The 22,856-nt window shown below is 30.0% G+C and overlaps 2 protein-coding genes across 6 annotated transcripts in view; one reads left to right on the plus strand and one right to left on the minus strand.

The window, feature by feature from the left end:
- Fas2 (neural cell adhesion molecule fasciclin 2) overlaps positions 1–22,856 on the minus strand; it is a 100,546-nt gene that overhangs the window by 16,043 nt on the left and 61,647 nt on the right. For 3 of the 5 annotated variants that reach the window (XM_015318871.2, XM_089172847.1, XM_015318873.2), the window contains exons 1-7: positions 9,990–10,093; positions 9,357–9,522; positions 8,374–8,397; positions 3,439–3,617; positions 2,561–2,826; positions 1,158–2,217; positions 54–515 (exon numbers count right to left, since the gene is read on the minus strand). In XM_015318871.2, the coding sequence (XP_015174357.1) occupies positions 54–515; positions 1,158–2,217; positions 2,561–2,826; positions 3,439–3,617; positions 8,374–8,397; positions 9,357–9,522; positions 9,990–10,092 (2,260 nt within the window). In that variant the 5' untranslated portion in view covers position 10,093. Of the gene's footprint in view, positions 1–53; positions 516–1,157; positions 2,218–2,560; positions 2,827–3,438; positions 3,618–8,373; positions 8,398–9,356; positions 9,523–9,989; positions 10,094–22,856 lie in introns of those variants that run through there. The other 2 variants (XM_089172849.1, XM_089172848.1) reach the window with 2 other exon arrangements.
- LOC149032517 (uncharacterized) lies at positions 5,957–8,366 on the plus strand. The gene is made up of 2 exons (XM_089172873.1): positions 5,957–7,066; positions 7,418–8,366. The coding sequence occupies exon 1, from the start codon at positions 6,755–6,757 to the stop codon at positions 7,058–7,060; it is 306 nt and encodes a 101-aa protein (XP_089028999.1). The 5' UTR covers positions 5,957–6,754; the 3' UTR covers positions 7,061–7,066; positions 7,418–8,366.

The following is a 22,856-nucleotide window of genomic DNA, read 5'->3' on the forward strand; positions in this document are numbered from 1 at the left end:
GAAAAAAAACCAGAATGATTAGAAGAAAGAAAATAAAAATAAGAAAAACTTACCCCTTGAAGTCTTGAATTTTGCAACCCCAGGCAAGCTTACTCCTATGGAATTTCGTGCCCTAACTTCAACGATGTAAAAAGTGTCAGAATGTATATCCTGTATCCAACATTTCGTCCTACCGGCACCCTTTATGGTTAACGTTTTACAGGTATCCTCTTCGGTTTCCCATTCGCCAGTCACACGTTTTACCTGACAGTATTTGACAATATAATTTTCTATGGGTTCACCATTGTCAGCTGGTTCAGTCCAAAATAGTTCGTATTGATTGCTGAACGTTGATACGTCGTATCCATTTGGTTCTAGTTTATTTGTGATGATCTTTGGTGCAGTAGGTACCGTCTTCATGGGTGTTGATTCGCGATAAAATCCTCCCCAATTGCCTTGGCCAACTTTGTTTATTGCGGCAAATCGAAAATCGTACGGGGTCTGTGGTTTCAAACCTTCGAGTACGTAAATGGAATCTGAAAAAGAAATATTTATAATTAACAATGCTGTTAAACAATTTATATATAATTATTATTTATGAAAATATTTATATTTGTTAAAGTTATTTTTAGTATAAATTAAAAATCAAATTAAAGAGGGTGGAATTGATTAATTATTCATACGTCGTTTGTATTTTTTTTGTTTAGTTACAATTAATAATTAATAGAGTTATTATAAATTCTATATATATAATAAATGTTATTAACATTGCTAAATTATATTTAAATTCTCTGCTTAGGAAAACAACAATTTGATCAGCTTTATTAATTTTATCGCAAATCACGTGCATAGTATTGATATTAATTATGCCATGAATCATTCATAAATTACAGAAGCTATTATTACTGTAGTTATTAGCTTGTTTTATATAATTATAGAAATATTCTCTTAATAATGAATATATATATATATATATATATATATATATATATTGATTTATTAATTATTATTAGATATTAATTTAACTTTAAAATGTAATATGCATCAGACGGGATATATTTGAATTAATTGATTATGCAAATACGTTTCACATATAATAAACAAAGATTAAATAAAATATACGAATAAAGTAAAATCAGAAATAAAACAAACAAAAGATATAATCAAAATAAACTCACTTATCGACCAAGTCCTATTCCTAGCATCAGCCCAAGTCTGTGTTTCTTCTTTGTATTGTACGATAATACTTTTGATTGGTAGATCCTTAGGTGCGTATGGTAATACAAAATCAAATTTAATCGTAGTAGCAGTTATTTCAATCATCTTGGCTTGTGCTACTTCACTAGGTCTAGTTGCTTCTTTTAATTCCAATTTGTGTACTCGGGTGCCATGACGATTAGCAGCAATGCACTTGTATGTGGTATAATATCTGCTGTCGAGTGGTATGATCATAAGGGTTGAAATAGGTCCGTTACCAAATTGTTTGATTTCTGGTACATCCTCAATCTTTTTATCGGCACCCATTGTCCATGTGATCGTTGCGTTTGGTATACTTTCAGCGATGCAAGTCAAATTGACGGGTCTACTTTCCCACGACCAGGTTGTGTTGTTTTCCATGTATGCGAAAGTTGGTGGAAATTCAACGGTTAAGTGACCATTTTTGTAAGCTTTTCCACCAGCATTTTCAGCCACACATTCGTAAAGACCATCGTTGGATCTAAAAACATCTCTGATGTTCAAAATACCAACAGTTTCACCAGTAACTTCGTTAGGTTTATTGATCAACACAATTCTGTCATCGTCAACTTGGGCACCTATAACGTATGCCTTTTCTGCAGTGTGTTTTCTCAAGGTCACTTTAGGAGGTGGCCTACCAAAAGCTTTGCACTTGACGTCCACCTCTTTACCCTGTATTGCCGTTTCATTTGGAAATTCCATGATTTTTGGTTTGACGATTACGTTAACGACTATGTTCGTTGTTGCCGAACCAGCTGCATTCGTAGCAGTACACTCGTATTCACCCGCATCTTCACGATTTACGTTGGTTATTGTCAAATCACCTGTATCCGGATTAACCGTAAACCGATCAGTCGATGATAGATTTTGTTTGGTCAACGATTGGATCCAGGAGAACTTTGGTGGTGGTTTGCCTTTGGCTTTGCATTCGATTTTTTGATTTTCACCCTCGATTATATCGACTGGTGTTGATCTTTCTTCGATGGTTGGACGTATGTGAACCTGGTGATGGTTAAATTATAATGTTTTTAGAACTATAAATTTAGTTATATAAATAATTAAACAAATTTTAATTACTATACTAAAGAGGGCCAAGTTAAAAAAAAATCAAAGTAACAATTTCAATTCTTAAATTCTTCCACACATAATTTCAACCCTAAAATAATTGATTATTCTACTTAATAACAAAAAATTATATTTTTTATTAATAAAACTGTTTAAAAATTATTTTAATTGTCAATGATATTTTCTGACTACCTGTTTTTCCAGGTACATTAAAATTATTTTTTTTCTCTTTAAGGTTTTTTTTTTTTTTTTTTTACAAGAAATTATGAAATATGTGTACCTCAACGCGTATTGGTCGTTCCTTAAGTTCACCAGTAGTCAGAACAGATGCACGACAAGTATAAATACCGTCATCGGATTCTTGAACATTTTTTATTTTTAATGCATGAGTGTCGATGATATAACGATCATTCGTTTTGACCAATTCTCCATTGAACAACCAATCAACGGAAGGTGAAGGCCTTGCACGTACTTTGCAAAGTATAGCAAAATCATCCCCAAGAATTGGATATTGATTTTCTGGTGCGTTGTCAAATGTTATTGCAACTGTGACAAATAAATATTAATAATACACGTATAATATATTATGTCATCGATTTGTTTATACTAATTGTTTTAATAATAATTATTATTATTATATTTATAAAATTAATAAACAGAATTATTTAATATAAAATTAACTCTTTCACGCGTACGATATGAATTTTAATTATTAATTAAATTATTAATTAATGTTTTTTTTAGATAATTTAAATAATAATTTAAAATAAATGAAATAAATTATAATTAAATTATATTAAAATATAATAATATAATTTAAAATAAATATTTTAAATTATTAAAAAAAACATTGTTAGTAAGATTCATCATACAACGATTATATTCGTTTGTAATTTATAAATTTAAAAAAATTATTTTCCATGTTCTACAAAAACAAATTCGAATTAATTTTTTTTATTTTTTATTTAATTATTATTATTATTATTATTATTATTATTATTATTATTATTATTATTTAGTACATATATTAATAATTTTAACAATTAATATTATATTTAAAAATAAATATATTTCTTTATTTCCTAATTATAAATATATGTACTTGCATACATGATAATTATAAAGTATTATAATAATCCTTATTAAAATAATCCTTACCGATAGTATCGATCGTGACGGATTTGTTCAAAGGCACCGAATTCGCATAAGTTCCCTTGCACGTATATTTCCCAGCTTGTTCTTCTTGAAGCGAATGGAAGAACAGGGAAAGACTGTTGTCCTGATGCAATTCCGTATACATGGCCGGTTTCGAATGACCATGTACGAGTGGTGACGTGCTGTGAAAAATAATTGTATTCTAATGTTAGTAGATTTAAAAACAAACAAAAAATAATAATAAAACAATCGTTTGCAATGATGACAATGAAAATAGAAATAAAACGATTATTAATTATGAACAAGCGCCAGGGGGTAAAGGGGGAAGGCTCGTGAAGAGAAACATTAACGTGACTTAGCATAATCGCATAGGTGTATTGATGGGGTATGATAGACAGGTGTGTAACGATGCTGTGATAGAACAGACTCTATAGGACAAACATAATTGGAAATATTACCTATAAACGTGGCAGGTGTTTGATGGTGTCATGTTTGATTAATCGTTTATGCGATAATATATAATGAAAGATATTTTTGTTGCTTTTTTGAACACGTTATGGTATATATATGTATAACTAATTATAGTTTATATACATAATATATATATATTAAAATGTTAAAATATTAAAATAAATTAAAAATGTTTCATTATAATTATATTATTATAAATATAGTTTTATTAAATTATTAAAAATATTATATTATAACTATATATATTTATAAAAATAAAATAAATTGAAAATGTTATTTTATATGTATGTATATATAAAAGTAGTATTACAATACTATATATATAATTATATATTAGTACAATTATTATATTATATATATATATAACTATAATACTACTTTTTTTAAATTTTTTTTTAAATGATACGATGATGATGATACGCTATTAAAAATTACACCACTACGATGATAATATAATTACGCTTAAGGGGACCTTCTACTCTGCAATTTAAAAAAAATTTTTTTTTTTTTTTTTACATTTTTCGAATGTATATATATGTAGAAATATTGTGTTAAAATTTCAAAAAGATCCGATGTCTCTAACTACATTTTTGGTGCCTGAACGTAACTACCTCGGACCGCTTTCCTGAGCGTTCGGCGCGCACGGACGACTCTTATCTTGTTCAATCCCTTTCTCTTTCATTGTTTATTCAAGCAGTTTTTTTTATTGTAATCTGTCTAATCCTTCGTATTGTCAGGTATATTTTTCGGGGGATCAGACATAGAGAAATATATAACTGTCTGAAGATGATGATATATAGATTATTAAATTATGAGGATGTTAATGAGCTAATAATTTGAATAATACGTGGCCCATTGCTGGGCCCATTAATCGGCCAATGATCAACTACCATTAATGGGCCGATAATAATTGCCGGTAATGGGCCGATAATAATTGCCGGTAATGGGCCGATACTAAATGCCGGTAATGGGCCGATACTAAATGCCGGTAATGGGCCGATAATAAATGCCGGTAATGGGCCGATACTAAATGCCGGTAATGGGCCGATAATAAATGCCAGTAATGGGCCGATACTAAATGCCGGTAATGGGCCGATACTAAATGCCGGTAATGGGCCGATACTAAATGCCGGTAATGGGCCGATACTAAATGCCGGTAATGGGCCGATACTAAATGCCGGTAATGGGCCGATACTAAATGCCGGTAATGGGCCGATAATAATTGCCGGTAATGGGCCGATACTAAATGCCGGTAATGGGCCGATACTAAATGCCGGTAATGGGCCGATACTAAATGCCGGTAATGGGCCGATACTAAATGCCGGTAATGGGCCGATAATAAATGCCGGTAATGGGCCGATACTAAATGCCGGTAATGGGCCGATACTAAATGCCGGTAATGGGCCGATAATAAATGCCGGTAATGGGCCAATAATAATTGCCGGTAATGGGCCGATAATAATTGCCGGTAATGGGCCGATAATAATTGCCGGTAATGGGCCGATAATAAATGCCGGTAATGGGCCGATAATAAATGCCGGTAATGGGCCGATAATAAATGCCGGTAATGGGCCGATAATAAATGCCGGTAATGGGCCGATAATAATTGCCGGTAATGGGCCGATACTAAATGCCGGTAATGGGCCGATACTAAATGCCGGTAATGGGCCGATACTAAATGCCGGTAATGGGCCGATACTAAATGCCGGTAATGGGCCGATAATAAATGCCGGTAATGGGCCGATACTAAATGCCGGTAATGGGCCGATACTAAATGCCGGTAATGGGCCGATACTAAATGCCGGTAATGGGCCGATAATAAATGCCGGTAATGGGCCAATAATAATTGCCGGTAATGGGCCGATAATAATTGCCGGTAATGGGCCGATAATAATTGCCGGTAATGGGCCGATAATAAATGCCGGTAATGGGCCGATAATAAATGCCGGTAATGGGCCGATAATAAATGCCGGTAATGGGCCGATAATAAATGCCGGTAATGGGCCGATAATAACTGCCGGTATTGGGCCGATGATCAACTATTATTAATCGGCCAATGATCAATTACCATTAATGGGCCGGGGTTATCATTTGGATATTGAGCCCTCTATGGGCTATTAGAAAACGTCAATGATCGGCCGTTAGTTGTCATCCTTTGCCCGGCGATTGGCCATCCAAGGGCCTGTTTTCAAACTTTGTATGGGGAATTATTAATATCACTCGACTTGAAAAAAAAAAAATAAATAAATAAAAGAATAACTCCACCCCAACTTTTCACCTTTACCAACCCCTACCCCAACTTCTTCTTCATATTCTTCTTCTTCCTCTTTCTTTTCCGCGTTGTGTTTACACTTCCCTTATTATTTTCATTTCAATTCTCATTCTAATATCTTCGACAAGGAAACATTTTTATTTCATAAAAAGAAAAAGAAATGAGAAATGTTTAATTGATCATTGAAGTTGAATTTTATAAAATAACAGATTCCCATGTTCTCAACCCTTTTCAAAGTTTGTTTGCATTTTAATTTATTTTCATTTCAACTTGTTCGTACACTTTCGACGGAGACTGTATCTTTCCTTACAAATAGAAAGGGATCATAATATCTCACGATTCATAAAAAAAAAAAAAGATAATAATAATTACCATACGTGTTCCATCGACTGGTGTAAGTACCTCAAAACTAAGGCACTGAAGCAAAAATACAAGCATCCTCCGGCACTTTCTAAAGATGTACAGAAAGTGCTAAAGCCTATTTATGAGGATCTGACTAAGACAGAACTGCTGGAAAGATGTTTAGGTGGACATACGCAGAATAATAATGAAAGCTTTAATAACTGCGTATGGAACATGGCACCTAAACACCTGTTTAACGGCAAAAAAGTTGTTGAAATTGCGTGCAAAGTTTCAGCATGTATCTTTAACGAAGGATTTCAAACAGTGATGAAGATAATGGAAACGATGGGCATGAAACTTGGGCCAGGAGCGATCGACTTTGCTAAAAGACGCGACGACCGACGTATCGAATCTGCGAACCGTCGAAGCTCTGAGTGCTCAAAAGATACCAGATCAAAGTGGAAGAAGGCAAGACTGGAAGAAATTGAAGAATATGAACAAGAAGAAGGTCTATTGTACGGTCCAGGCATCGCAGATTAAGTTTAGGTAAGAATTTTTAACGATTTTGAGTAGAAAAAAACTTTAAACGCGTTTATCTCGAAACTATGTTTTGAAATACTAGCTCCATCGTATCTCACGAACCAGTAAACCGATTCTTATAAAATTTAATCCACATATTCTACACATGAGCTGTAACAAAGTGACGGAGAGTTTTTTCTTATATTTTAATTTTTACTATTTATTTTTAGTCAAAAACAATAAAAAAAAGGTCAAATTTACGTTTTTTTTGTAATTTGTCCACCATTTTTTTATTTATTGATAAAATTTTTATATAAAACTGTCACTTTGTAGCTGAAGTCATACAGAATATAAAACCATTTTACTTTTATGTTTCAGGTAAGCCATTCTCAAGTTCTGATGGAGCTACCAAAGCACTAAAGTTTTAAGGTGTTTTTTTATACTACTGTTTTTGCAATAAAAAATTAATTAAAATGAAAAAATAAAAATTCATTTATATAGTTTAAGACTCAATTTAACAAACCCAACAACTTTTAGATCGATATCTTTTATAGTTTTCTTGGAAAAAATTCACGAAAATAGCCTTTTTTTTAGGTGCTCAGAGTAGAAGGTCCCCTTAAATAAAAAAAAAAAATAAGCTCATAACGATTAATTAAAAATAACATTCGAGGAAATGAAAAAGCTCACGTGCTTTAAACAACGTATGCATTTTTTTTTCTGTTTCTTTTGTTTTTCTTCTTTTTCTAAATAATTATAACGATTAGTGTACGCATGGGTGTTCTCGTTATTCGTCGTCATTATAAATTTTCTCCTCCTCGAAAAAATACGCACGTGTTTTTTTTTTCTTTCTGAATATTATTTAAATTCGTAGAATAATCATCGTGCAAACAATTTAACTTTTATCTGTTGAATTTTTGGAGTGATTTATGGTGAGAAAAAAATATATATATATATTTTTTTAAACGTGTGTACGATTAACGAAACACACACGATGCGTACGAAATGAACACACAAATCGATGAATGTGTTGATGATGATATACATATGTATGTTTGATAATAATGCTTGGATAAATACATTCCAAATTCCTATTTTAAATTGATGATAGGTATATGTATTTATGCATGTGTACGTATGCATGTATGTATGAGTGTATAATACATAATGAAATTACACGAGACAGCATTAAGAAAAATTAGAAGAAATAGAAAGAGACTATAATAATAAAACATAAATGTGAGATTAAATCTGATCAACTACAATTAACTTGTAACAAAATTGTATTTGTTAATAATTGTTGTTATTGTTGTGTTGTTAAATATGTATATACTCGCCTTTCGATCGGCAATACGACGAGTCTGTGTGTATGCGATAGAAATGAAGAGAAATATTTGTTAAAATTAGTACTCTTTTAAAAAATTGTGAATACAGACAATTATATGAGACACTCTGTATATATATATTTATCTATAATAATAACATATGTTTTTACTCGTGTATTTTAACAAACAAGGAATAAACTCTCATGTAAATTTAGATAGAAATAGAAATAGAAATAATAAAAGATAGAAAGAGAAACGATGAGAGAGAGAGAGAGAGAGAGAGAGAGAGAGAGAGAGAGAGAGCAAGGGAGGAGAGAAGATCGCAAGTGGTTATATCCACTTTATTCTCGGTCAAATTGAATTCAACTTCGTACAGTGGTATGTGTGTGTGGTACCTCGATTATCCAAACTCGATTACGCTTCTCTTTCGTTCGAATTCACTCAGATATTCGCGGCTGAGTTACCCATTACCATGGAAATAGTGAAACATAATGCTGTAATATACGTGTGCCGAATAGAAACGAAGAATAATTGGGGATAATCGAGTTTCGTCTCTCTGTATTATTATATAAAGAAGAAAGATAAAGATAAAGATAAAAAGAATATATAAAAAAAATAAAAAAAGATATTAACGAACGAATAATAAAATTGTGTTAGTCACTTTTATATTCCAGGAACAGATTAAATGTGTAGAATATTACATATATGTATATATAGTTTGCATATAGTATGTACTAATGTATATATATATAATATATATATATATACATATATGTATAATATAATTGTATACCACAAGAGTAGATCGATCGTTTGATAATTTCGCACACGTGTGTTCAGAACAAGTATCCTCTCAATTAATGCAAACTCGCGTATTAATATAGATTACTATATTCCTCTAAAACGCATCGCACAGTATTTAATCGAATATTGTATTAGAATTAAATAGAACTATTAAAAAAGATATTTTTTAATTATATTTGATTATTACTCACTTGAGAGATTCTATAACACGATTTTGTGGATCCAGCCAATGCATATCACTGACCAGTCGAAGGTTGTCGACGTTAGGTTTGCATGTTAATATAATACTCGATCCGATTGGTTTCGTTTGCGTATCACCACTTGGTAGAATTTCCAACGATGTTGCATTTGCGTTAACTGAAACGAAATTAGAAGAATTTTCATTAGTTATTTGTTATTTTTATTTTGTGCTATTTAAATATAAAATAATATATATATATATATATATTATGCAAATTATATTATATAATATACAAATAATTATATAATATTAAACATCCCTGGTATATAATAGAAAAAATAAACTTATATTTATCTTATAATATAAAGTATGTAATATATAATGTAATGTATTTGTATACTTTTATATTACAAAATAAGCTCATTAAATTTAAAATATATAATAATAAACCTCTTATGCAACAACCTTAATTTTTCTTTTGTAATTTTACAAAACATCATCTCGAGAAAATTTAAGAGCTACCAAAAGAGATACACACACCTACACAGACAGAGATAGTCAGTAAGACAGATAGACAGTCAGAAAGGGACGAAACACTGAGGTAAGCTTAATTAGATACAATGCCAGAAGGGTTTCTTCTTACCTAACCGTACCAAGGCAAGTGACGGTTGCTGTTGCTGTTCCGGATGCGGTACAAGCACGTAAACGCAAAGCACGGAGACGCAGATCGACGTCTCGGGGTTCATTCTGCTTGTGACGTAATCACACAACCACCATAAGCATTAAATAGATATGTATGTGCAAATGTTACTCTGTCTAGGTAAACTCACGAGTTATAGTAGAGAAACTAACGTTATGCGGAATGTGCCCTCCTGGCATGCATGCATGCGTTCGTGCGTTCGTGCGTGCGTGCGTGACGATCCTAAAACTCCCCCTCCCTCTTGCCCCTTTTCAATCCCTTTCCCTTTCCCCTCACCATTTACCATTACTATTACACTACTGGCATCACCTACTCACTACACACTAATGTATCTTGATGATATATCCAAGACAACAGGAAGCGAGAATTAAGCTAATTAATTGCGACGTGCGAAAGTGTGCGGAATTGCCCTAACTAGGAAACGCAAGTGACCTCGTCTCTCTCTTCGTCCCTTACCCCACAACATCTCTACTGTCCTATACATTCACCTTCTATACTAGAAATTCTCTCTCTCTTCATCCAATATATATATATATATATATATATGGCTCTTATGGCGGATGTGTGTTTGTTTTCTTTGTATAAAGTCACCCCCTTCTCTCACTTTGTATATATTATTACAAGAGTTTCTACAAATGCAAATTATTCTATGTAACACGTGTAAAATATTGCTACTATTGTGTTTTCGTATATATATAATGTTTCTTTTTATCTTTCTAGATTAATTATAAGAGTTTTATTTTTATGAATCCGTAGAGTCAGATAATTAAATTATTTGAAGTATTTATATTTATGATGTTTATATTTCTTTTATTTGATATTCCCTATATAATCCACGTGTGCAAGAGTAAAATGAGTTTCAAGCGTAAAATGGGTTTCCACGGTGACTGACGTAATGGCCAATTGTGAGATAATTAAAATAGTGCCAAATACGATGACGAGTATACTACGACTGCGACGATAAAAATGTCATTCTCACTTTTTACAACCTCACACAATTCTGTGATATCATCCTACTCCTCCTGCCACTCCTCCTCTTCCTCCTTCTTTTCCATCTCATCTACCCCACCTATTCAAATGAATATAAATTAAAATGTTTCGAAGTAAACGATATATTACGAACACTGTTGAAACAAATAATGACAGCAGAAAAACTCAGGAAATTTCTTTTTTTTTTTTATAGAACAATACACATAAAATTGCATATGAGATTTGTATTAACAAATGTTTAAATAAATTTATATATATCTTTAAAGTAATTTATATTCTAATAAATTTAATATTATTAATTATAATAATAATATTAGGTTGACAACATAGTAATTGTGGATTTCACCAATCATTTACCTTAAAAAATCCTTACTTGTCAACCCAATATTATTATTATTGTAATAATTAATAATATAATAAAATAAGCTTTCTTTTTATAGATTAATTATATATTATAAATTAATTTATATAATAAAATAATAATAATAATAAAAAAAATGAAGCCTTCAACGATGTTGATTACTATCGTGAAATGAGGAAAGGTAACAATATTAAAAAATGTAGAATTTTAATTTCAAATTAAAAAGCAATCATAGTTCAACGACCAAATAATAATAATAATTCAATATTAAATAATAAGAAAATAGATGAACACGAATACCATTATACACACTGTAAATAACTTTGATTATAATTCATTGTTTTCACGATACTCTAAAGAAAATTATTATTCAAATAATAAATAATAAATAATAAATAAAAATATAAACCTTACCAAGAAAAGAAAAAACAAAAGGTTAAAAAATTCTTATCAATAATTAGAACTTTAACAACAGCAATGAATTATTTTTTATTAATTATTCGTCTAACAATTATCAATAATCATTTTATATTCTTAACGAAAATAAAACAACAAATCTCATATGACCAATCTAAAATACAACATTATTAATGAAATATTGCAAAAAGATCTCGATTAGGATTATATCCCAAAATACCGATGATAATAACACATCGACAAAATTGATATCAACCCTCTCTACCCTCCCTCCTCTCTCAACCCCTACATTTCTATTAAACATTATAAAAGCTTTTCAACGGATATGCGAAAATTTTCACTTGACATCGATCCAAACGAATTAATTCGTATCCGTTGGATTTACCTAACTGTACGTGATAATCGTTAATATGATAATATACGATGATATCGAATTTTGTCCGATAATCAACGTAGACACCCGAAGGGAGAGTAGGGTGAAGTAAAGGTAGGGGTAGGAGGGAGGGGAGGTTTATGAGTAGACACGCAATTAATCGAAATTAATTCTGACATTAAAAATTATCCGGAACGCATAAACTGAACTCAAACACACACACACACAAATATACACACACATGTACACAGATAAATGACTTATACGCTTAGGTATCTGCATTTCAGGTATTCCTTGTTCTAATTGGACGCACATGAATGCGTTTAAAGGTTGAATCCTACCGTCAAAATATTACTCAAGAAACTTCCTTAATTGGCTTACGAGGCGTAGAATAATAAAGGGCGGAAAGAGAAAGAGAAAGAGAGAAAGATAAAGATAAAGAGAAAGAAGATATGCTGCTGCTGCTGGCTCAATTAACAGATTTTCCTCTCTCTGGGTGCTTTAAAATCAGTTAACGTTAGTAAATTGAGCCGAAATTCTTCCCAAAAACTTAACGAGGAAATTTACATTAACGTTCTTCTACCTACCACCATCAAAGATTTATTTCCAATTATTTCTTTGCTTTTTCTGTTGACTATCAAAACAGATCGTTCAAGAGAGAAAGTAAGAATAACTTTGAATGTGTTTTTTCTTAAAACACGATTGTTGATTTTAAACTTAAATAAAACGAAAAAAAAAGAAAGTAGTGACAAAAAGGATCACGTTAAAATTTGTATACGTTATTTTTTTAATTAATTATAATTGAAACTTGAATTATAAAAGTTAAAGTTTTTATAGAAAAAAAAAATTAATTAATAAACTACAATTTTACAAGATTTTATTTTAAATTGATTGATTTACGAATACTTTCTACATCTCAACTATATATAATATTTTATTAATATATTATATTTTATTATATTATTATTAATAATTTAAAAATATATTATATATAATTATAATATTTAAAATTATATGAATAAAATTTGTAAAGATTCGTCAACGATATTCCAAAATCGAATATAAATCAAATCATACAACATTCCATCCTAAAAATTCATCACAATTATCAATACAAAAATAAACTACCCGAATCTCTTATCAACCTTTAACAAATATATTATTTCCAAAAGCACTTTAAAAGAAAAAAAAAAAGAAAGAAAGAAAAATGATAAAGAAAATGTGTTCTCTTCTTATCTCGAAAAGTTAGGCAAGTAGGTAAAAAGATAGTAGTAGTAGGGGTGTAGGTAGGTAGGTAGGTAAGTAAGTAAAGGTACTCTTATATCCGACAAAAATTCGAGGAAGAGCAGTAGAAGAAGCCAGCCCACCCACACTTCTAGCCAAGCAACCCCTCGTTCTTATCCAGCCAGCCAATTCGATATCGGAATTTGATCAAATCCTCCTCCTTTCCTGCTGGCACCTTCTTTTTCCTCCTCCCCTCATCCTCTCAAGTCACACAGAACGTGCAACTTTGTCAGAGTAGCAGGCATCCCAACGAACGAATCATCCCTTGGTATATCAACCCTCTACCTCTCTCATTCTGTTTCTCGAACCCCTCCTAGATCGAATTCTTCCAGCTCGAGTGACATGTCGGCAAGTTTACTCGACTACACCCCCTCTCTCTTCGTTCTCTTTGCCACCCTCTTCTACGTGCGTGCCACCCATGTGACGACACAACTCACACATATATCAACTGACTAGGAATACGTTTGGTAACCAAACGAACAACCAACATCCACCCCACTTTCGAATACGCCCACCGATGTGACACTTTGAAGCCAATGTACATTCACTTTCTCTCTCTCTCTCTCTCTCTTTGGTATAAATACGCATATACATACGTATATATACGTACACGTTTGGGTCGTAACAACAACAATAACATTGGTCGCTTACACCGGTCTCTCGGTTCTACGAGAAACCCCATGGCTTTTCCTAAAGCAGTCAAGGGGGGTGGGAGTGGTTTGAGAAAGAGGATCTTACGGAATATATACAATATATACATATATGTATGTATGTACGCGAGAAGAGTAGCTAAAATAGGCTGGGAGGTGGTAGAGGTGGTCTTCGTCGAATGGCCCCTAGGGGTGGTTGTGCCAACAAACCCTAACTAACGTAAATAAGATGTCCTACGAGGGTACATTCTCGCCCTCCAGCTACCTTACTCTATTCCCGAACATCTTGACTATAGTTATCTCTTCCCTTCATCCCCTTCACCCCCCTTCATCCCTTCTTTCTATCTGTATTTCGCTTATGGTCCGAAGACAACCAACCCTCCGGGCCAATTATAGGATTTCTTCGTGAAAATTTACGGAATATAGATAATCTATCTATTTATCTTTCTCTTTCCAATGTAGAATTCTTCCTTCTCAAGCCTCACTCTCATCCCATAACAATTACCATACCCAGGAGTATGCGCATTCTATAGGAGAATGGAAAACGATGATTCCGCGAATTTCACTGGCGAAAGGGCTCAGCACCATTATAATGTACAACCACTTCCCCCAATAATTTCGTGTCCTACCTTTATATTATAAGAGTGGAGAATGAGGAGGAGGGAGGGAGGGAGGGAGGGGGGTTTAATGTGCTCGCAAAAGCAGAACTAACAACAACGGTGGTAGGAGTAGGAAGGAAGAGTAGTATTAGGCGAGGGTTAGAAATCGTTTTGTTCGATGACTCGTTTGAATTTGTTATTAACGATTATAGAATTTGATTTTGAATTTGGCTTACGTGTGTGTGTGTTCTTTCTCAATTAAAAGTGAATTAAAGAGATAGAAGATAATATGTAGATATGAATGAATAGATGATATAATGAATTTGCGTACTTCTCTACAACCATTACCATTACTACCATTAACAATTCTTGTCAAGTTATGGATTATATTATTATTACTATTAGATAGTTATATATATATATATATATATATATATATATATATATATATATATAATATATTAATAATAAATATAATATATAATATTAATAATATAAATAAATATAATATATAATATTAATAATAAATAAATATATATATTATATATAACTATCTATATATTATAGATAATTATATTATAATAATTATTTTTTTTATTTATACAAATTATATTAATTTTATTATATACTATCTATATATTACTATAACTATATATATAGTGTGTGTGTTGTACGATCGTTAGAGTCTATTCAGCTCGAAAAATGTCACTCTAATAGATAGGATATATATATAGTGTGTGTTGTGTGTATGCGTATACCTAACTCTCGTATCATCATATTCTCTCTACGATGAGATGAATTAACGTTTTCACGGAACATGACACCCCAGTGTTTTTTTTCTTTTTCTTTTTTTTTTTTATAAATGATTTATTGACACCGTTATACACGGTACCGAAGGTAACGCAAAATGGTTTTTTTTTTCCCATGTCAAATGTTTTGTTAACCGTATATCTAAAAGATTATAATATTATTTTTATTTTTCTATTTCCTATGTTATCTTCTACATCTCACGATCGAATAAAATATCATAGGAGATTTGTTCGAAATATTATAGAAAGATTTAAATTAATTGTTTTTTTTTTTTTTTTTTTTTTTTTTAAGTAGCATTTGCAATGTTTCTAAATCAGAGTATCATCTTTTTCCTAAACCTAATCAATAGACACAGGATAAACCTTCTTCCCTTCCTTCCGTCATCATACTACGTGAATGGTCGTTTTTAATGGTGAAAGCTGCTGAAAATAAATGATTTTTTAAGCCATCAGTTATTTTAATGTTTCATACTGGAATACAATGACTAAGGATGTTACCCCAAGATATATATATATATAGTAATACTATACTACTACCATTACCATCTCACCATTATTTCGAACTCTATGAAACATTAAACTTTCTCTCTTTCTCTTTCTCTTTCTCTTTATTTCTACTATCTAAGAAAATCATTAATTTCTTCTCCCTGTCATAGGAATATTCTTCACGACCCCCTTGTTCGTAGGTTTTCTTTCCTATCCTCTTCTATCTTTCTTTCATATTGCAAAGCAGCAACCGGAGATGACGAATTTGCGAGTCTTATCGTAAGAACGGAGATAAAATGAAAAAGAGAGAGAGAGAAGGAGAGAGAAGGAGAGAAAGATTGTTGAGTTATCACGATGGGAAGGGAGAAAACAACGAAAAGCTTGCTTTTACTATATCTTATTCCAACTCCCTCCCTTTCTCTTTTCCTATTTAGTATACGAATTTGTTCGAGGGGTTGTTCGTTTCATTATCTTTTGATTACTACGACCTTTTAGGTTTAATAGTCACGTTTCTGTTCAATCCAAAAAGGGCAAAAACAAAAGTGAACTCGTTACCAATTTTTTTTTATTTTATAATTATAATTATTATCATGCAAAATAAAATAATTGATTAATTTGTTTTTTCTGTCTCTTTTTGTGCATTTCCCTCGTGATAATTGTTAAATTTTATTTATAAAATTATTTTAATTATTATATATAATTTAATTATTGATTTAATCACATTTAATTATAATTTATAAATTTATTTAATTACAATAATTATAATTTATATATAATTATTATACATAATTTAAAAAATTTATATTTTCTAAAAATTTTATAAATACAATCATCTACATGAAATAAAATTGAAATAAAAATATTAAATAAAATAACAAAAATTAAACTTTTATCATTACAATCAACCCGAACCTTGTAATTTTTAATACATACGACGTGTTCTTTATTAGATTAACGTATAAAAATAAATAAAAATCTCCCCTTTCCTTACCAACCCTCCCTCCCAAAAAAAGAAAAGTATTTTATTTTATCCCCAAAGGTAATACATCGAACCATGATGTTAAAAGATATCAAGTATACTTCGACTCATTGAGTAGTTTGAAAAGTTTCTCGATTAGGGAAGAGTAGTCCCTTTCTATCCCTATTCTCTAATCCCTTAGATAAACTGTACCGATTAAGGAACTTCGATATACAATATAAGGTAAGCTTAACTCGAATTAAACGATCCGAAAATTTCTCATTTAATCTGATCAAATGACTAAAGGACAATATCAAATTCTTATCTCTTATAATCAAATATGTCAATTAACTTTTTCAAAACTAGAAAATAAATAATCAAGTATTGAAAATATACAAAAATGAAATCTAATAAACATTATTCTCATTTAATCATAATTTTTGTCTGAATTTACGAATAATCATATGTAATACAAATAATATATATAAATAAAATTATAATATTAAAATCTAAATAAAATAATTATAATACTATATATAAATACTATTAAAATCTAGATAAATAAAATTATATTATATATAAATAAAATAAATTATAAAATTAAAATATAAATTTAAAAATTATAGTATTATATATAAATAAAATTAACATATAAATAAAATTATAATATTAAGATCTAAATAAAATAATTATAATACTATATATAAATACTATTAAAATCTAGATAAATAAAATAAACATATAAATAAAATTATAATATTAAAATCTAAATAAAATAATTATAATACTATATATAAATACTATTAAAATCTAGATAAATAAAATTATATTATATATAAATAAAATAAATTATAAAATTAAAATATAAATTTAAAAATTATAGTATTATATATAAATAAAATTGACATATAAATAAAATTATAATATTAAGATCTAAATAAAATAATTATAATACCATATATAAATAATATTAAAATCTAGATAAATAAAATTATATTATATATAAATAAAATTAAAATATAAATAAAATTATACTAATATATATATATATATATATATATATATATATATATATAAATAATATATAAATGATCAACATGTATCACCACATGAAAGTATAATAAATTATTTGAAACAAGGAGGGTAATAATGAAGGATTAAGTATAAATAAAATATAAAATATGTAAAATTAATTAAGAGGATCGTTTGAATAGACAATGGTAAGCTTCGAAGGTGGTATGAGAAATGAGCTTGGTGGTACTTGGTAGGATGTTAATCTGATGGATGCGTAGGAAGAAGGTGTAACGTGTAGAAGCCTTATAAATCAGCGGTAACGCCACAAATTACCGGATAGAGAAAGAGAGAAGAGAGAAGAGAGAGAATGAAAGAGAGACAACAACATTTCCTACATCGTTCGTTGAGAAGATAAAAAAAAAATATTGAATGACATAACAAAGTGAGACAAAGTAAGATATATATATATATAATTATAATTAATTAATATTATAATTGACGATAATTTATGTATACTTATTTTTATCTGACCAATTAATTATAAATACTGGTTCATTGTTATTAATTAAATACGTTTATCTCTACAAAAAAAAAAAAACAAAAAAAAAATTAAATAAAAAAGGATATAGTTAATTTGTTTTTTTTTTTTTTTTTTTTATTAGGGTGAAAGACCCAAAATTGGAGAATGTTAAAATTCACATGATTGTGTTTGGTGATGGTGTATGTAAAAAATAATTTACATATACCAAATATTATTTTACATAAATGTAATAATTTATAAATGTACGAAAATAAACCGAAATATTTGATATGTGTTGACCATTTTATCATGCGACATTTTTGAACTTTTTCCAATTTTGGTTTTTCTCAATAACAATATATATATATATATATATATATATATATATATATATATATATATATATATATATATTTACTATTTTTTAAATTTAAATTAAAATTAAAATTTTAATTTAGTTAATTTTAATTTAATTCAATCATAATTTAATTTTATTTGGATAATTTTTTAAATGTCTAATTTAAATATTCATTTGAAATGGCTTATATTTCTTATTAAAAATTGCTAAGATTAATGTTCTGAATTAAATGGAGTGAAAAATTATAACAAATTCGAGTTTAAAAAATAAAAAAATATGTGAGAATAAAGAAACGTATCGATCATCTTGAATCGAAACCACTTCCTTCCTCCTACTAGGTTCCGGTCATGCGATACGAACTTTGAGTCGAACCCGCGAAAAGGGACGTATACTTCCGTTAAAACATGATCCAATAACGGTACGGAAGTAATGAGGGCGTAACAAAAGGGTTTAAGTAAAATTCGTTAGACGGAAACTGTTGAGAAATTGTTCACAATTCACAGTTAACAATAAGTTCGAGTATGTATTACAACTGTTCAGGGTACAACACATCATTTTTAATTATTTTATTTTATTTAAATTTATAATACTATTATTATTATTTCAATATAATAATATTTATATTATTATTATATTATATATTTAATATAATTTTAATTCTTTGAAATATAACAAATAACACAATACACATATATACAATACGTTATTGTAATTCTAATTATAATACTTAAAAAAAAAGAAAGATAAAAGATAAATATAATAAAAAATATATAGATTATTTAATATAGATTATAATAAAAAATAAAAAAAATAAATGTACTTACAATAATTAATTAAATTTATTATTAATAACAAATCTGAGGTAAACGTATCAACCAACCAGAGTGTTTCTAATTTTTCTTCAAAGCTTTATAATCTATGTGTAGAAACAAAACAAAAAAAAAAATAAAAAACAAAAAATAAAAAATAAATAAAAATATTAATATAAAGTATAAAAATAAAGTTTACAACCTTCGATAAAAATTCAAAGAAGGGGATATCAAAAACCAGAGAAGTTTCGCACGAGGGCTCGAGGTAAAAAGCTCGTTTAATTTGCTAGCGTGTGCATTAAAGGTGACACGTAAAGAGGTGTAGGATTAACCCTTCTACCCCTTCCCCCTCCCCCTCTACCTCCTCCTCCTCCTCCACCATATTTTTCTTCTCACTCTCTCTTTCGTAAAATTACACAGAGCTATTCGTTTACTAACGACCGGTATCTTCAAAGCGATCTCGTTAAATGCAAATCTTTTCTCTCTCTCTCTCTCTTTCTCTTTTTCTCTTATATACGCACTTTCACACACTGTCTCATTTTTTTTCTTTCTCATATGAGTTAAAGAAAGAGACACACAACATAACATACAGTACTCGTTACACCGTTTGCACGTGTTTATCACATTACTCGAATGCATTACACACGGTGGAACTGGAACTCGAGCAGTTTGCACGCTTGGATTCGTGCACGTGAACACACGCGTGTGTTCACCAAAACCTACCAACAACGTCTATATTTCTTTCTCTCTGTTTTCTTTCTGTTCTTTACAACTAGACCGAACCGAACGTATATTACATACAAACGTACGTATACATAAGCATATGTATATTATATACGTGTGATGTAATACTCGTATATATGTAATAATATATTTATTTACATCTTCTGAGTTAGGTCAACGATCCTTTTTTTCTATTGTAATTTTTTTAAACGAATTATTTTAATATTTGATTTTATTACATTAATTTTTATTAAATAGTTCAAATATAATGAGTAATATGTAATAATAATTAAGATTGGTTTGATAGAAATAGGAATAAATGTGTTATAATGATTTTACTATAATAAATGAAATATATAAAAAATATAATAAAAAATATTATAATAAATTTATATTATAATTTAATAGAATAATAAATAAAATATAATATAATATAATAAAAATTAAAAATTAATTTAACAATTGATAATACTACTAATACTCAAATAAATACTACCTCTATCACGTAAAATAATGTCCTTCGTTCAATATACAGGTATAATTTTAAAATAATAAATGAAAAATATACAATTTTAATGAATTATTATATATTTAATTATTTTATATTTTAATTTAATAATTTTAATATTAAAATATAACGAGATACAAATTAATTGCATACTTATAACACTAAATATCAATCTCAAATTTATCAATAACGCATTAAAAAAAAAAAATAAAAGTAATTTCACCTAACAAAATATTTTCCAATCTACTTTAAACACCTTCAAAAATAATTAATAATAAATTAATTGTTTTTAGAAAGTTGGACAGGTAAATAAAATTCATAGTAACTACCACGATTAAAAATATTAATTTTCCTATAAATTAACGAACGTACACCTGCGTGGATCCTATACGATATTTAAATATATAATAAGAAGAGAAAGACGGAGAGAAAGATAGATAGATAAAGTAAAACGAATGTAAAATAAAGATAAAGGATACAATGCATATACACTGAAGCGCAACCTAAAGGGACTCAAGCGATACCCAGCAATTTCGGTAAAAGGGTTTCTGCTATATAACGGTACACCTTCCCTTCCCCTTCCTCCCTCTTTCCTTCTGTCACTGCTCGTGCACCTGGTGACGCTACTGTTACCATCTCCGTACTTGCAATAGTAGTAGTAGTAGTAGTAGTACTACGTAGAGCTCAACTAAAAGCTATTTTCCCCTAATTCACGGTCTTGTCTCCTCTTTAGAGACACGGTTACCAACTATACAACAGAAATGGTAGTAGTACCTATACAACATATACAACACACATGCATGGGGTTTTCATCGATTTTCGCAAAAGGTTCCTCCTCCTCCTCCTCCGTCCTCCTCTTCCCACTACAACCTCCTTTTCCTTTTGGGTTCTCCTTCTGTATTATTCCTCTCATCTTTCATCTCTCATATCTCTCTTTCTCTAACACACCCTTCGTTTAGACCGTACAAGTCGTAATTCACTACCCTACTCCCCCTTTACACCACCCTCACACTCATTCCCCACTTTTCGTTGTTCCAAAAGCTCACGGAGAAGGAGAAGAAGAAGAAGAGCTTCTGCAGAACCACCCTACCTTCCTTCCTTTCTCCCCCTCCCTGAACCCTCTTACTCTTTCTCACTCTCTCTGATTTTACTTCTTTCTTTTTTCCCCCCCACCCTTTTCTTTTGGTGCCGACACGTTTTTCTGACACTTGGAATTTAGGTGATACCTTTTTCTTCTCTCTCCTCTCTACTTTTTATACTTTTTGCAATATGAGAGGGGACAAGCTAAAGCTACTAAACTTTGAAGGGTAGATTTAAATTCAGTCGTTTTTGAAAAAAAAAAAAAAAAAAAGGATAAGATAAGAAATCTTTTGATTTTTAATATTTCTATCTTCTTTTTCTATGAATTTTAAAACGAGAGACGATAGATTACTTCAGAAAAATAAAATACAATTGTGTGAGAGTGTTGATTCTATGTAAACACGATGAAAGAGAGAGAGAGAGAGAGATTTGAAATTAGAGATAAATGAAATGTGAATGAATATCAAAGGAAATAGTACACGAGTAAGTACTTCTATACACACATTTATGTATGTGTGAATGTGTATATGTATTCGTTTGACTAGTTTCGAAGTTCGTATATCTTCAGGGTAGAAGGGAAGAAGAAGAAGAAGCATTTGAATCTTCAGGCTGACTAGTAGTTTACTAGTAAAGTGAGAGAGTAGTAGTGGTAGTAGTAGTAGTAGTATGTCGTCCAAGTATAGTAGTACGATTCTACTTGCTAGTAGAATTCAGCAATTTTACTAAACTAAAATGAGAAGGTGTGCAACTTGATTCCAAGGAGTGACTGAGATAGTGGTGATGGTAGTAGTGGTTGCTTGTTATAGTCTAACTGAACTTTAGAGAAACGCTATACCCTTGAGGGTATGTTCACCAGCCCGGGAAATTCAGC

This window comes from Polistes dominula, unplaced genomic scaffold (assembly GCF_049000335.1).
Source record: "Polistes dominula isolate Pdom_NZ unplaced genomic scaffold, Pdom_raw_medaka contig_23, whole genome shotgun sequence".
Classification (NCBI taxonomy): domain Eukaryota; kingdom Metazoa; phylum Arthropoda; class Insecta; order Hymenoptera; family Vespidae; genus Polistes; species Polistes dominula.

Coding starts and splice junctions, on each gene's coding strand:
- LOC149032517 (XM_089172873.1), top strand. CDS start 6,755: ATGGCACCTAAACACCTGTTTAACGGCAAAAAAGTTGTTGAAATTGCG.